This window comes from Trichechus manatus, unplaced genomic scaffold, assembly GCF_000243295.1.
Source record: "Trichechus manatus latirostris isolate Lorelei unplaced genomic scaffold, TriManLat1.0 scaffold00155, whole genome shotgun sequence".
Lineage (NCBI taxonomy): Eukaryota > Metazoa > Chordata > Mammalia > Sirenia > Trichechidae > Trichechus > Trichechus manatus.
In genome coordinates this window covers 473,147-487,186 of record NW_004444091.1, presented here as the reverse complement: position 1 = coordinate 487,186, position 14,040 = coordinate 473,147, and the positions used below count along the sequence as shown (strand labels likewise).

The window sequence follows — 14,040 nt, the reverse complement described above, 5'->3', positions numbered from 1 at the left end:
CTGAGGGCTTCTTTTGCTGCTCTCTTTCTACTTGTCCCAGTTGTAATGTTTTGATTATGGCCCTTTCTTCTTTTTGGATGTGTGCATTTATTGCTATAAACTGACCTCTGAGCACTGCTTTTGCTGTGTCCCAAAGGTTCTCACAGGATGTGTTTTCATTCCCGTTTGATTCTATGAATTTCTTTTTTCCATCCTAAATTTCTTCTATAACCCAGTAGTTTTTGAGCAAAGTGTTGTTCAATTTCTGTGTGTTTGATTTTTTTCCTTGCTTTTTGTGTTCTTGATTTCTACTTTTATGGCTTTATGGTTAGAAAAGATGCTTTGTAATATTTTGATGTTTTGGATTTTGTTAAGGCCTGCTTTATGGCCTAATATGTGGTATATTCTGCAGAATGTTCCAAGTGGGTTGGAAAAGAAAGTATACTTGGCTGTTGTTGGGTGAAGTGTTCAGTATATGTCTATGAGATCAAGTTGGTTGATTGTAGCATTTGGCTCTTCCGTGTCTGTACTGAGCTTCTTTCTGGATGTTCTGTCCTTCACCAAAAGTGGTGTGTTGAAGTTTCCTACTAGTATTGTAGAGTTGTCTATCTCTCTTTTCAGTACTGGTTGAGTTTGTTTTATGTATTTTGGAGCACTGTTGTTGGGTGCGTGAGTATTTATTATAGTTATGTTATCCTGGTGTATAGACCCTTTAATCAGTACATAGTGTTGTTCCTAATCCTTTGTGGTGGATTTTACTTTAAAGTCTATTTTATCAGAGATTAATATTAACCACTCCTGCTCTTTTTTTAGTGTTGTTTGCTTGATATATATTTTTTCCATCCTTTGAGTTTTAGTTTGTTTGTGTCTTTAAGTCTAAGGTGTGTCTGTTGTAGGGATCATATAGACGGATCGTGTTTTTTTTAATTCAGTCTGCCACTCTCTCTCTTTATTGGTGCATTTAGTCCATTTACATTCAGCATAATTATTGATAGGTATGAGTTTAGTGCTGTTATTTTGATGTCTTTTTTTGTGTGTTGTTCACAGTTTCTTTGTTCCACTTAATTTTCTGTGCTGCATCTTTTTTCTTTATGGATTTTCATTGTTGTTGATTTTGTGTTTGCTGAGTCTTTTTTTTTTTTTTTTGGTTTTTTATTTTGAGTTGTAGCAATGTTAGTTTCTTTTGTGGAAAGTAACCTTAATATTACCCCTATTCTTCTAATTTTTTACCAGTCTTTTATTACTTTATATCACCTTGACTTCCTCTCCATATGAAAAATCTGTGTCTACATTTTTTTAAATCCCTCTGTTTTTAATGTTGTCATCTTTTAAATATTGACATCTGTTTCCCTATTTTCAGTGTTTTAGCTTTGATTTTGTGACTTCCCTATCTGGGTTGATATCTGGTTGGTCTGTCCTGTGTTCTAATCTTGGGTTGTTATCTGATGTTACTGATTTTCTAACCAGAGGACTCCCTTTAGTATTTCTTGTAATTTTTGATTTGGTTTTTGCAAATTCCCTAAACTTCTGTTTATCTGGAAATGCCCTAATTTCACCATCATATTTGAGAGACAGTTTTGCTGGATATATAATTCTTGGCTGGGAGTTTTTTTTCTTCGGGGGTTTGTATGTGTCATCCTATTGCCTTCTTGCCTGTGTGGTTTCTGCTGAGTAGTCCGAGCTTATTCTTATTGTCTGTGCTTTGTAGATGACTTTTCATTTATCTCTAGCCACTCTTAAAATTCTCTCTTTATCTTTGTTTTTGGCAAGTTAGATTATAATATGTCCTGGTGACCTTCTTTTGGGATCTACCTTATGTGCGATTCGATGAGCATCTAGGATAGATATCTTCTCATCTTTCACGATATCAGGGAAGTTTTCTGCCAGCAAATCTTCAACAATTCTCACTGTATTTTCTATCCACCCCCCACCCCTTTCTGGTACGCCAATCACGCGTAGATTATTTCTCTTGTTAGTGTCCCACATAATTCTTAGGGTTTCTTCATTTTTTTAAATCCTTTATCTGATTTTTCCTCAAATAAGTTGGTGTCAAGTGCTTTATATGCAGTGTCACTATTTCTGACTTCCATTGCCTCAGTTCTGCTCCTATGACTTTCTATTGAGTTGTCTAATTCTGAAATTTTATTGTTAATCTGCTGGATTTCTGCTTTCTTGTCTCTCTAGGGATTCTTGCAGCTTGTTAAATTTGTCATTATGCTCTTCTCTAATCTTTTTAATGTCCTCTATTGCGTGGTCTGCATTTTGCTTAATTTCCTTCCTAATTTCTTGAAGAGTTCTCTATGTTAGTCTTTTGTATTCTGCTCCCTGGTGATTCCAAGAAATTTTCCTCCTCTGGGAAATTTCTAGATTCTTTATTTTGGGAGCTTGCTGAAGCCATCACGGATTGCCTCTTTAAGTTAATTGATGTTGACTGTTGTCTCTGAGCCATCACTAAGTTATTATATTTATTTATTTTATTTTTGTTTATTGTGTCCTAGCTTCTTGTTTTGTTTTGATATGCCCAAATAGGCTGCTCATATGAGCTAGTTTGATTCTTGGCACCTTTGAAGCTCTAGTGTCCTGTCACCAGGTGGTTAGATCTGTTACTAGGTATGTGAGCTCAGGAGTCTGCCTGCTCTTCCTGTATGGATTCAGCTCAGGTGCCCAGGTAGATAGCCACCAAGTGTGTGGTGTAGGCTCTCACTTACAGTCCTAGACAGGTATGGGTGATTGGTGTAGGCACAGGCATCTGGCTGCAGCAGGGGGACACACTGAGCAAGGCAGGGGGCTGATGTCCACTCCTGAGTGTCCAGGAGGAAAGCGTGTCCCTGTTCCCTAGAGCACGTAGTTGGGTTGGTTTTGCAGCCAGACTATGAGTGCCTATTGCTGTTTGTTGTAAGGACTGGGGGCACCTCTTATTCATGGGCCCTTATCGCAGGTGGCTAGGTGGCGTGGGTGGAGCTACCAGTCGTCAGGCCCCTGATGTGGGTAGGTGAGGACCCTGTTTAATGGGCAGAGCAGTGTCAGATGTCAAATACCTGCCACGTCAAGAACCTGCCACTTCACCGCTGAAACAGTTGACGTTAGAGTTCTAGTACGTGCCCTGTTGTACTGCGGTGATAAGGACCTACGCTGTTGAGATGGGCCCACACAAGTCTACGCAGGGGCAAAGGCTCTCAAAGTCCTTGGATCCCTTATGTCTGTGCCTAGGCAAAGGAACTGTGCCTGCCCTGGGTTCCTGGCTTAGGGGAGCTGGCAGTTTATTTTTCCCTGTTTGTTAATTTGTTCACTCTGCAAGGCAGAGAGAATGGCTCCGGGCACATGATGGATCCTACTTCTGGCCCAGGGGACTCGGCAATTGCTGAATCTGGTCAGGGACCCAGTGCAGAGCAGGGAGTGGGGAGGTAAATGGGAGAGAGGTTTTTCTGTAAGGGGTTGTTTTTGATCCGTGCGGAAGACCGTACGCAAGTACTTACCTGTCACCGCTAGGGCTGCTTCTCAGTGGTACTGGGTGGCCATGTAGACCGTCTAGCGCTGGGTCTCTCCCGGAGTGGAAAATGCGCCTCCGCAGCATGACTGCTTGCCTGCCTCACCGCTCACCCACAAGCTGCTCAGGCCTGAAGGGCTCAGGCTCTCGCCTGGTTAGATCTGGCAACTCCTCGCTGCTTCCGGACCATCTCTCCCTCCCCCTGCCACTCAGCCCGGTTTCTCAACTCTGCATTTGATGTTCAAGGCTCTCAGATTGCCATATATAATCGAATCACTTGTTTTTTCAGGTCTTTGTTGTAAGAGGGTCCACCGGAAGCATCTGACTACTCCAGCATCTTGGCCCTGCCTCCTGTATATGAATATTTTTAAATAAATGAATCAGTTATTAAAGAATTAGGGGAAACTCACTGCATTTTGTCTGACTATGCAGGAGAAAACCCAGATTTCTGACTCACAACAGAATCCTTAGCCTTTGCTTCCAGCTAATGCCTACTATGACATTTGACACCACTGGTTCTACGAGGCTTGGCCCCATGGAACAAATACATTGGTGGGTTAGTCTCACTTTTTTTCTGACCTGTTTTCATCTTAAGGTTAGCTAAGCATTATTTTTAAATAATCAGCTAATTCATTATGAGATAATATGTGGCATTGCTTATTTTGGGCTCTTGACCTCTAAGCCTCTTCATAGCCTTTCGCAGAGGTAGTTCATGAGTTGATGGTAAGCATAGGTCTGGTTATCTCCCCAGGAAATAAGTGACGCAGAGATCCTGGATCTGGTGCACAGTGCCCTCGGCAGGATGACCGTGGTCCGGCAAGTCTTCCCGTCTGCCAAGGACAACAAGAAATGTATGCGGAACAACCACCGCATCTCCTCTCTGCTCTGCGACCCCCAGGAAGGTTACCTACAGATGCTGCAGGTTAGTGTGTGGACCGGTCCCTCCCCATAGCTGTCACCCACCCATGGGCTGCCACGAGTGAAGGGCCCACTGCTGGCTCCTGCGAGTGCTGCTGCCCACCGAGTTTAACACTAGAATTCTTCCATTTGCTGAACTTGAAAGCAGGTGGCTGGGCAGTGTGTCTGAGTAGCATTAGCAGGCACTTATGCTTGTCATTAGCAGGCAGGGCATATTAGCTCGCTCGGTGCCTCTTGTATTTACAAGTTATGTGGTTAGGGGCTAAAAAGATTCCTGTTTCTTTTGCTTCTGTGATAACTGCTTGGTGAAGAACAGGTTTATTTGGCAGGGCTGGGGTGGAGCCTTCCTTTGCAAAGTCACCATTTTGAAACTGTTTGGAGCTCTTCTCTGTAGGAAGTCATTAGAAATGGCTCTTGTGAAACAACTTGGGACATCCTAGCACATCTGCTGAGTGGTAAGTCTTAGATCACCTGGGACACTGCTGGACTCCCTGCTAAGCCAGGGGGGTCATAAGAGCAGGCCAGCGCAATGCCCATCAGGTCCATCCCTTGCAAGATGAGAGGTATGAAGCTGTTTACGGTCCAGTCCTTCCACCACCCCCTCACATATGTGTCATTAGGCCTTGGAATCCAGTGGGAAACTCTGTCCCTGTTGTGAGATGTGGCTTTCTCTCCAGACATTTGGGAGCAACTGTAAAGCAGTGTGGAGACTATTTACCAGTTGCCGTAGAATTGATTCCGACTTATGTCGACCTCATTTGTGTCACAGTAGAACTGTACTCCATAGGGTTTTCAGTAGCTGATTTTTTGTAAGTAGATCTCCAGGGCTTTCTTCCAAGGCACTTCTGAGTGGACTTGAACTTCCAGCATTGTGTTAACCATTTTCACCGCTCGGGAGACTGTTTGACAGCCTTGAGCTCACTTCTCCGGTAGCACTGTCGTGCACAGAATACTTTCATTTGATGCTCTGTGGGAGCCACATAGCAGAGATGAATTTCTCCCAGCTATATATGTGCAGACTGCCCAGAAGTCATTGCATATGATGTGTTTACCAGTCAGCATTTACCTGACCAGGTGTGAGGAGTGAGAGGCAGGGTTTCAGGATGGAGATGGTATGGATCTGCCACCTGAGTATCAGACCTACCCCAGGACACTTTGGTATCACCTTATTAGGATAATGGACTGGCTGCCACTCAGCTGAGGGGCACCCATTTTGAGGAGGGAGGTTATTGGAATCTCTAGAGTGGGCCATGGACATGTATAATTTACAAAAACATTGAATCCACTCTATGATCTTATATTTGGGGGAAGAAAGGAAACATCTAAACAGAAGGTAAACAAATCCTGTTCTTGGTTGGTGGGGAAACACAGTAGACACTGATTTGAGCTGGAGGAACTCGCACTGCCCCCCTGCCTGCTGCCCAGACATGACTAACGTGGAGAGAATACACAACCAGGGTGGAGAGAGAGACCAAAGGCCTCCACAGGACCCATGGCCAGGCTGCCCTGGGCACTTGGGCCATGGGTAAAAGGTTCTCGCTGTGAGATTTTGTATTTTTGAATGCCACTGGCCTGTTCTGTCTTCCCCTTCCAGAGTTTGGAAGAAGAGGCGAGGGCCAAGTAAGTCCCTCTACCGGGGACTCTCTATTTTTCCCCCTTCCTTGTCGCAGCTGGGGAGTGGAGTTAGACGGTGTGGCTCAGGGAGTGTGTGCTGACCTCTGGAAAGTCTCCTCAGGTCACCTCCATTGAAGGACTTCCTCCCTTGCCAAACACATGCCATCCTTACCCGTGCCCCGCAACCCCCATCCTCTTTGTAATTTCTTGCTTAATTGAACTACACTCATTCTACTTGAAGAGCCAAGGGGGTCCACTTTCCATTGCACAGAATTGTGCTGCACAGATATGCAGGGAGGGGCTGCACAGGTGTGAGGGGCAGGGGCTGCACAGGAGTGAGGGGAAGGGGGATGCATATGCTTTCTCAAGAGGTGTAATGACTTGTTTTGCCATGGACTAAAACGTGCAGGTTGGTTGCACATCAGACACATTGGATACAAAGAATCTGTCCCCTGGAGACAAGGATAGCCTGGCAGGGTGATGGGACATCCTGGTGAGGCATACTGAAAAGACACACATGCATTAAGTGGATAAGCAAAGCTACTGCTCTGCAGTATGGATTGGACACCATCAAATGTGGGAGATGCAATATCAAATTTAGGAAGCCAGCCACCCTACTCTCTTCTCCTGCTGAGACCCAGGGATTGCATAAAGGACAAAATGTAAGAGTGACATCACAGAGACCTTGGAGTTAAGAGCACGGATGCAGGAGCCAGACTGCCTGGGTTCAAATCCTAGTAATTTTATTTCTCACCTGTAACCTTGAATAAATTATTTAATCTTTTTGTGCCTCATTTTCCTCATCTTTAAGATGGGTAAGAAAATCACCTATCTCTTAGAGTCATAATGGATTTCCTGGATGGTATAAATGGTTAACGCCCTTGGCTGCTAACTGAAAGGTTGGGAAGTTTGAGTCCACACATAGGTACCTTAGAAGAAAGGCCTGGCAATCTAATTCTGAAAATCAGCCATTGAAAACCCTATGGATCTGAGGTCTACTCTGACACACATGGGGTTGCCATGAGTTGGAGTCAACTCGACAGCAACTGGTTTTTGAGTCATAACGAAAATTAAATAAGATAGCACATAGAAAGCATTTCGAGCAGGACCTGTGTTATTAACAGAGTCCTCGTTACTGATAAGATGCCCAGGCGTGTTCAAAGTTCCAATGGAAAGACTGAACGCAGCCTCATTTTTCTTTTCTCTTTTGCATGATGCAGGCTGCCTAGCTTCCTGACATGCTCTTTAAAAGCATCACAGCAGGCGTGAGCACATTCCCTGTCTGTCCAGACCTTTATCATAGTCTTCCTGTGCCACTTCCCGTCCTCAGCACTCACTCGGGCACTCAATTACAGCCGCATTGCATGGGAGATGAGAGGTCATGTCTTAGACCCTGCTTAGCTCTTCATACCAGACCATGCTCATTGGAGACCCTCAATAAGGACTTACTGAAGGAATCTGTTGAGAATGCAGGTCAATTTAAACTGTCTGTAGAAATTCTTTTATATATACAAATTCAGTGCTTTGTCAAAGAATCTCTATATTCATTTGTTGTATCCGCTTCCTCGCATGGGGGTATCATGAGAGAGAGAAATGTGGATTTATCTACTCATCCTGTCCAGCAACCACCTCATTTACAAGCCATTCCCTTCAAGTTTCCTTGGTAGCTATTACCACTTCTTTCTTAATGACAGTATAGGAGGCAAACTAATTTCTAGTAGCCTCTAGCTGTGAGATTTATCGAGAAGACTCTAACATGTTTAGAACAACCTACTCAAAAAAAGAAAACACTTATGTCATGGATTATTAACTTTGTCTTGATGAAATTAATAAAAAAAATACTTTACGAAATGAAGCTCTTGAGTCCATCTTTAGTTCCTGCTCCAGACTGCTGCTCTCAGGGTGATAATTCTGGGTTAGGAGTTTCAGTGAATATGTCAAGAACAGGAGTTTTTACAGTGCCGTCCATCTCTCAGCTTCTCCGCTGAGCTGGCCTCGGATACTCTGTCTTACCCTGTTAGACCTGTGTTCCAAGCCAGCTGAGCACTATTACAGCAAATCGATTTGGTTCCTATTTAGTAGAGAGGAAGTCCTTTGGAAGAATAATACCTAAATAAGTGGCTTCTAGTGACTCCAGAAAGGAGCACTGGTGACACAGTGATTAAGCGCTCAGCTGCTAACCAAAACCCACCAGACGCTCTAAGGGAGAAGTGGCAATCTGCTTCAGTAGAGATTACAACTTTGGAAACACTAGGGGGCAGTTCTATTCTGTCCTATAGGGTGGCTATGAGTCGGAGTCCACTCACCAGCAATGTGTTCGGCTTTTTTTTTCCACCGTGACTCCTGAAGTCATCACATTTGCCTTGTGCAATGCTGTTGTTTGCTTTTCCCTACAAAGCATTGCCTTATTTGGGTGTTTCTTAGTCTTGTGTTCTTGACAGGTTAGTTTAGGGCTTTCCTGACTCAGCCAGTAATAAAAATGATAACCTGTCCCTAAGAGCCCCGAGACTGCTGAGACTCTACAGCAGCCTTGCCCAGAGGAGACTGCAGTGAGCTCTGTCTTAGGAACGGCGTTGCCCGGAGACATCAGGGCTGCAACCGAAATAACAGATATATTATCATATCACCATCCCACTTGTATTCCAGTAGGTTTCCAAAAAGTGACAGCAACATGACATAAGCTGTGTTGTCTGGTCACTGTGGAGCCTGATCCTTGCGTTAAGCTGTGTGGCCAAGTGTGGCGTTGTTATAAAATACTCCCTCTGCTTGGAATTTCTCGTCTTTGTGCATTATAAGATTATTGAACGCTTTGATGAAATCACTCTCCCCCACTAAACTATTAACGCATTTCAAACCCCTCCTCCCCCTGCACCTTCCTTTTTCTTTAGGACTCGTGTGCTCCTCCCTGGGTGTAAGGTTTTTGTCACCGCATCGGTGGAGCGTCACTGAGCCGCCCCACTCAGAGTGCTTCCAGCCTTTCCTGCCACTTTCACGGTTGAACCAGCTGCTGACAAGTCGACTCCCGACTCTTGGCAACCCTACGTGTGTCGGAGCAGAACTGTGCTCCACAGAGTTCAGTGGCTGATATTAGGAGGTAGATCACCAAGCCTTTCTTCTGAGGCACCTCTGGATGGACTTGAACTTGCAACCTTTCGGTTAGCAGCTGAGCATGTTAACCATGTATACAAATTCAATGCTTTATCAAAGGAATCTCTATATTCATTTGTTGTATCTGCTTCCTTGTATGGGGGTATCATGAGAGAGAGAAATGTAGATTTATCTACTCATCCTGTCCAGCAACCGCTGTGGGCAGCGTGTAGATTCATCTCATTCACAAGCCATTCCCCTCCCATTTGTACCACCCAGGGACTTGACTCTAAAGGCCCAGATGGAAGCATTTGGCAATGAGACTGGGAAAGCGTGACCATCAACACCTTTGTCATTGCTCTCCTTCAGGGCGGCTGGTCACTTTTCAGGTACATTTGGAGCCTGGAAAGTCATGGATATGGACAAATGCCTGTCTTCTTTGCCCTCTGCCACCATCTGCTCTGCCCTCAGGCCTAGCTGTGGTGCCTCTCTTGGGACAGATTGCTTGCAGGGGCTTGGCAGAGATGTTAGCCTGGGAACAGAGTTCTCAAGCTGTGACATCTGGGCTTCAGCTTGTCCTTTCAGCTGGACCCTCTGCTAGCTGCTGGTCCAACTCTGCAGGCTAACCAGAGCCTGTCTGAGGAGTTGGTCGGAGGTCAGTTTCCTGCTGTTTGCCTCTGTGATGCCTCCCCAAACAGTCCACTTTGCTTGATTAATGATGGAAGAAAGAGAAAACTGGACTTTTTAGAAGCCTGGAGGAAATGCATCCAAACATTTCAAGCTTGAGTACTGGGAGGATAATGGTCTGGTAGCAGGAGGCAGCTGGCCCACGTGGCTCTGACCCTGACTCCCATTAATCTTTCTTTGCCTTCAAAGATGATTCTTTCCTGGATAATATGGATGCACAATTCCCCGGCCCCCGAAAGCATAGCGGAGACAAGGCTGGGGCACCCTAATAAGTCTTGACTAAAGCCGTGATTTGCTGCTGAGGGTCAGCACACAGAGTTCATGGAAGGCAGACAGCCTGGTGTGAGGCAGGCTCTGTGTCTTCCAGAGGCCACCAAGGCCTCCCTCTCCCAGGCTGACAAAGGTGGTCAGAGGACCAGCCAGCTGAGATCCAGATACGGTTGGAGTTCACAGCTCTTTTGAGGATTCAATCCATTTCACCAGGGCTTATATTTCCATTAGGAGTCCTTGGGTGGTGCAAATGGTTAATGTGCTCCACTACTAAACAAAAGGTTGGAGGCTGGAATACACCCAGAGGCCCCTCAGAATAAAGGCCAGGCAAACTACTTCCAAAAAATCAGCCGTTGAAAATGCTATTGGAGCACAGTTCTACTCTGGTACACACACGGGGTCACCGTGAGTCTGGATCAGCTTGACAGCAACTGGTTTGCTGGTTTTATATTTTGATTACTCCTGGCCCTAATTCTGCTGCTGGAGAACCAATAATGAATAAATCATCTCGACTTCCCACTGGGCTGCCTTTGCCTCAATCTAGGGTGACCCATATGAGAACATCAGTGCCTTCCCTGGTTTCAACAGTGACATCAAATCCCCACCCACACAAGGCATCAGAACCTCAGAGATAGTGTCAAACATGGTGGAGGGTCAGGACAGTGCGTGGCTGTTTACATTGTGGCTACCCAGATGGCCACTAAATGTCTCATTTCTAGAACATTCTAAGCCCCCATCTACTGAAGAATGCTCACTGCTGCTTCCTTGAAGCGCCCCATCCTCTTGCCATCTTGCTGGCTTCCTATCACCTCTGCATCTCTGTGCTTCAAATCAAAAGTAAATTCCGTTAATTTTCTCATTAAGATCAATCGAACAAGCTTACAGGTAGTCTTTCCTCCTACTGACATAAAGAATTTTCCTAGATCATATAGAGTTACAGATGTCACAGGAATTGTGGGACTAACTCTTAAAAAATAAGATTTTGTCCTCTCTGGTCCTCAGTCTGCTTCTGTGTCAACTGATCTTTAGTTATCCATCCTCCAAGGGTGTCTCCCCAGGTTTCTCAAGAGCTGCAGCTCCCAGCCAAGAGCTCAAGGCTGAATTCTCTATTCTGCTTCCCTGATATGTAGCTTCACCTTTCCCATAACCTTTCTGAGGCCCCCCCTCTCCCCCTTGGGGAGCTGCTGGATTCAATGCGCAGTGTGGAGCGAGGGCCTGAGGCTGGGAGGTGAGGTGACCAGTGGTGACCATCTGCCTAGGGACATATGACACGCCAGAGCCATGCGTGTCAATAGAAGAAGGCCGTTTAGACAGGATATCAGGAGGCTTTCCCCAGGATGAGACCCTGGGCCTGGGCAGGGGATAAGTAGCTGGTGGCCTAGTAAAGAGCCTGTCTGTCTCTGCCACCTTGGTGGTCCCACTAGAGGTTCCAATCCTGGGGATGGACCAGCCCCACAATGCAAAGTTCAGGCCATTGACTGCAGTGGGCCCCTTTCCAGGACGCTGGGTCAGGGTATTATAGAAGCCCCTGCTCTGGCATTCCTGTATTGGCACCTATATGAGGTGGGAGTTCACTCAAAGGGCAGCCCTGCAGCTCCTCAGGGCCGGTAGCCCTGAAAGACTGTCTCAGGTCCAGGGGCTGCGACAGCGGTGACTGTGCCTCTCAGCTGGAGGAGACCAGGGATTCAGTGCCTGGGTCAGCAGACTTCCGGTGGGGGTAGAGGACTGAGTCCTCAGGCAGATATTTACTAGGTCTTCTGACTCACAAGCTGCAGAAGCCAGAGGTGACCCCTGCTTGCCCCTGAAAAGCTTCAGGACCCAGGGGCATTAGGGAGAGGGTGAATGGGGTTGGCAGATCCAAGTCTGGTTTCCCAGTAGTCCTGAGGCTGCTTTGTGTACCTGACCACAGGGACCCCCTGCGAGAGTGTCCTAGTCGTCTAATGCTGCTGTGACAGAAGTACCACAAGTGGATGACTTTAACAAAGAGAGATTTATTCTCTCACAGTCCAGTAGGCTACAGGTCCAAATTCAGGGCGTCAGCTCCAGGGCAACACTTTCTCCGTTGACTCTGGAGGAAGGTCTGTGTCATCAGTCTTCCCTTGGTCTGGGAGCATCTCCGTGCAGGAACCTCAGGTCCAAAGGATGCCCTCTGGTCCCGGCACCACTTGCTTGGTGGTATGAGTTTCCCATGTGTCTCTGCTCACTTCTGTCTTTTAGATGTCAAAAGAGATTGGCTTAAGACACTATCCAATCTTGTAGACCTCATCAGTGTAACTGCCGCTAATCCATCTTATTACATCATAGTGATAGTTTACAACACATAAGGAAATCACATCAGATTACAAAATGGTAGGCAATCATACAATACTGGGAATCATGCCCCAGCCAAGTTGACAGATATTTTAGGGGGACACAATTCAATCCATGACAGGGAGTGTTCAGCTCAGCCACGTTGAAGACAGGAGGCTGCTTATGTCCTTTAGTTCCTCTTCGATTTGATACTATTTCTGCTCCCCCCAAATGAAGATGCATCCAGAACTTGAGACGGTGCTTGGCACATGTGGATGTCACTGTCTGTCTTCACTCCCTAGGGCCACCTTAACAAGATACTACAAAATGGGTGGGTTTAAAGAATAAGAATTTATTGTCTCACCGTTTGGGAGGCTGGCTAGAAGTCTGAATTCAGGGTGTTGGCAGGGTAGGCTGTCTTTCTCTCTAGGCTCTAGGGGGTGATCCTTGTCCCTCTGCACTTCTGTAGTCCCAGACACTTGTCAGCATTCCTCGACTGCTTGTAGTTGTATCTTCACATGGCATCTATCTTTCCCTGAGTGTGTCTGTATCTATTCTGCTCTTTTTATAAGGCACCATTCAGAAGGGCTCAGGACTTCATTAATACAACAAAAGAAAAGTGCAAACCCTTAACAAACTAAGTGCTAAACGAAAGGTTGGAGGTTTGAGTCCACCCAGAGGCACCTCAGAAGAAATGCCTGGTGATCTACTTCCTAAAAGTCAGCCGTTGAAAACCCCCAGGAGCACAGCTGTACTCTGACACATGTGGGGTCGCCAGGAGTTGGAGTTGCCTTGATGGCAACCGGTGATGATGATTTCCACACAGGGGCACATTCATAGGCGTAGGGATTAGGACTTCCACAGAACTTTTTTGGGTACACAGTTCAATCCATAACACTATCCCATTTCACAGGGGAGTAAGTCAGGGCCACCACATTGCTTCTCTCCATGGGCACTGGTCACATTGTTTTATTGTCATCAAGGTAAGCCTATTGGAGTTAAATGACTTGCTTAACATAACTCAGCAAGTGAGTGGGAGTGGAGCCCTAATTTGCCCAGGCAATCAACACTGAGCGCTTGCTATGTTCTTGTACTTCTAGCTACGCTGAGGACATAGCATGAGCAGAGCAAGGTCCCGGTTATGATGATCTACAGCTCTTGATCTTCACCCACTAAGCTGCACCCACAGAGAGTGAGAGTCATGCTCCATGGTAGTGAGTGAAAAGGAGCTCAGCATACATCCTAGGGTAGCTAAATGAACACCAGGTTCTGCACAACCCTCTCCCCACTTAGAGTAGTGGCCTCAGACACCTCTCCTGGCTCTGGCTCTTGTCTGCTGTGTCTTCACTCAATCTGGGTGGCTGATCTGGCTGCAGTTTCTTTGCAGTGCATCTGGGTCTTTCCTCTACCATGCTCTTGGCCTCAGCCCTTTGGCATCTCTTTTACTTTTTGAGTCTACAATCGTCTCGATGCTTTCTAGGTCCCTTGTCACTTTGTGCTACAGTGTTCCGGGCCACTCTGTCCCCTGTTATAGTCACCCCTGGATCCCTGGCCCTAGGCCAGCCAAAGCCCTGGGCTTCCACTTGCAGGGGAGGGGGCTTCAACAGTGATAGTATCTGCTCTGCTTATCTTACCTTTGCTAATAAACTCTGTGATGTGCCTTACCTGGAGAGTGAGGGAGAGAGGCATGATCAGGCTATCCTTCTTTG

The 14,040-nt window shown here is 46.1% G+C and overlaps 1 protein-coding gene across 1 annotated transcript in view; it reads left to right on the top strand.

The window, feature by feature from the left end:
- Positions 1 to 14,040, top strand: part of GRID1 (glutamate ionotropic receptor delta type subunit 1) — a 1,005,377-nt gene that overhangs the window by 669,809 nt on the left and 321,528 nt on the right. Inside the window, exon 5 of the mRNA XM_004386072.1 lies at positions 4,218 to 4,388. Coding sequence (XP_004386129.1) covers positions 4,218 to 4,388 — 171 coding nt within the window. The remainder of the gene's footprint in view (positions 1 to 4,217; positions 4,389 to 14,040) is intronic.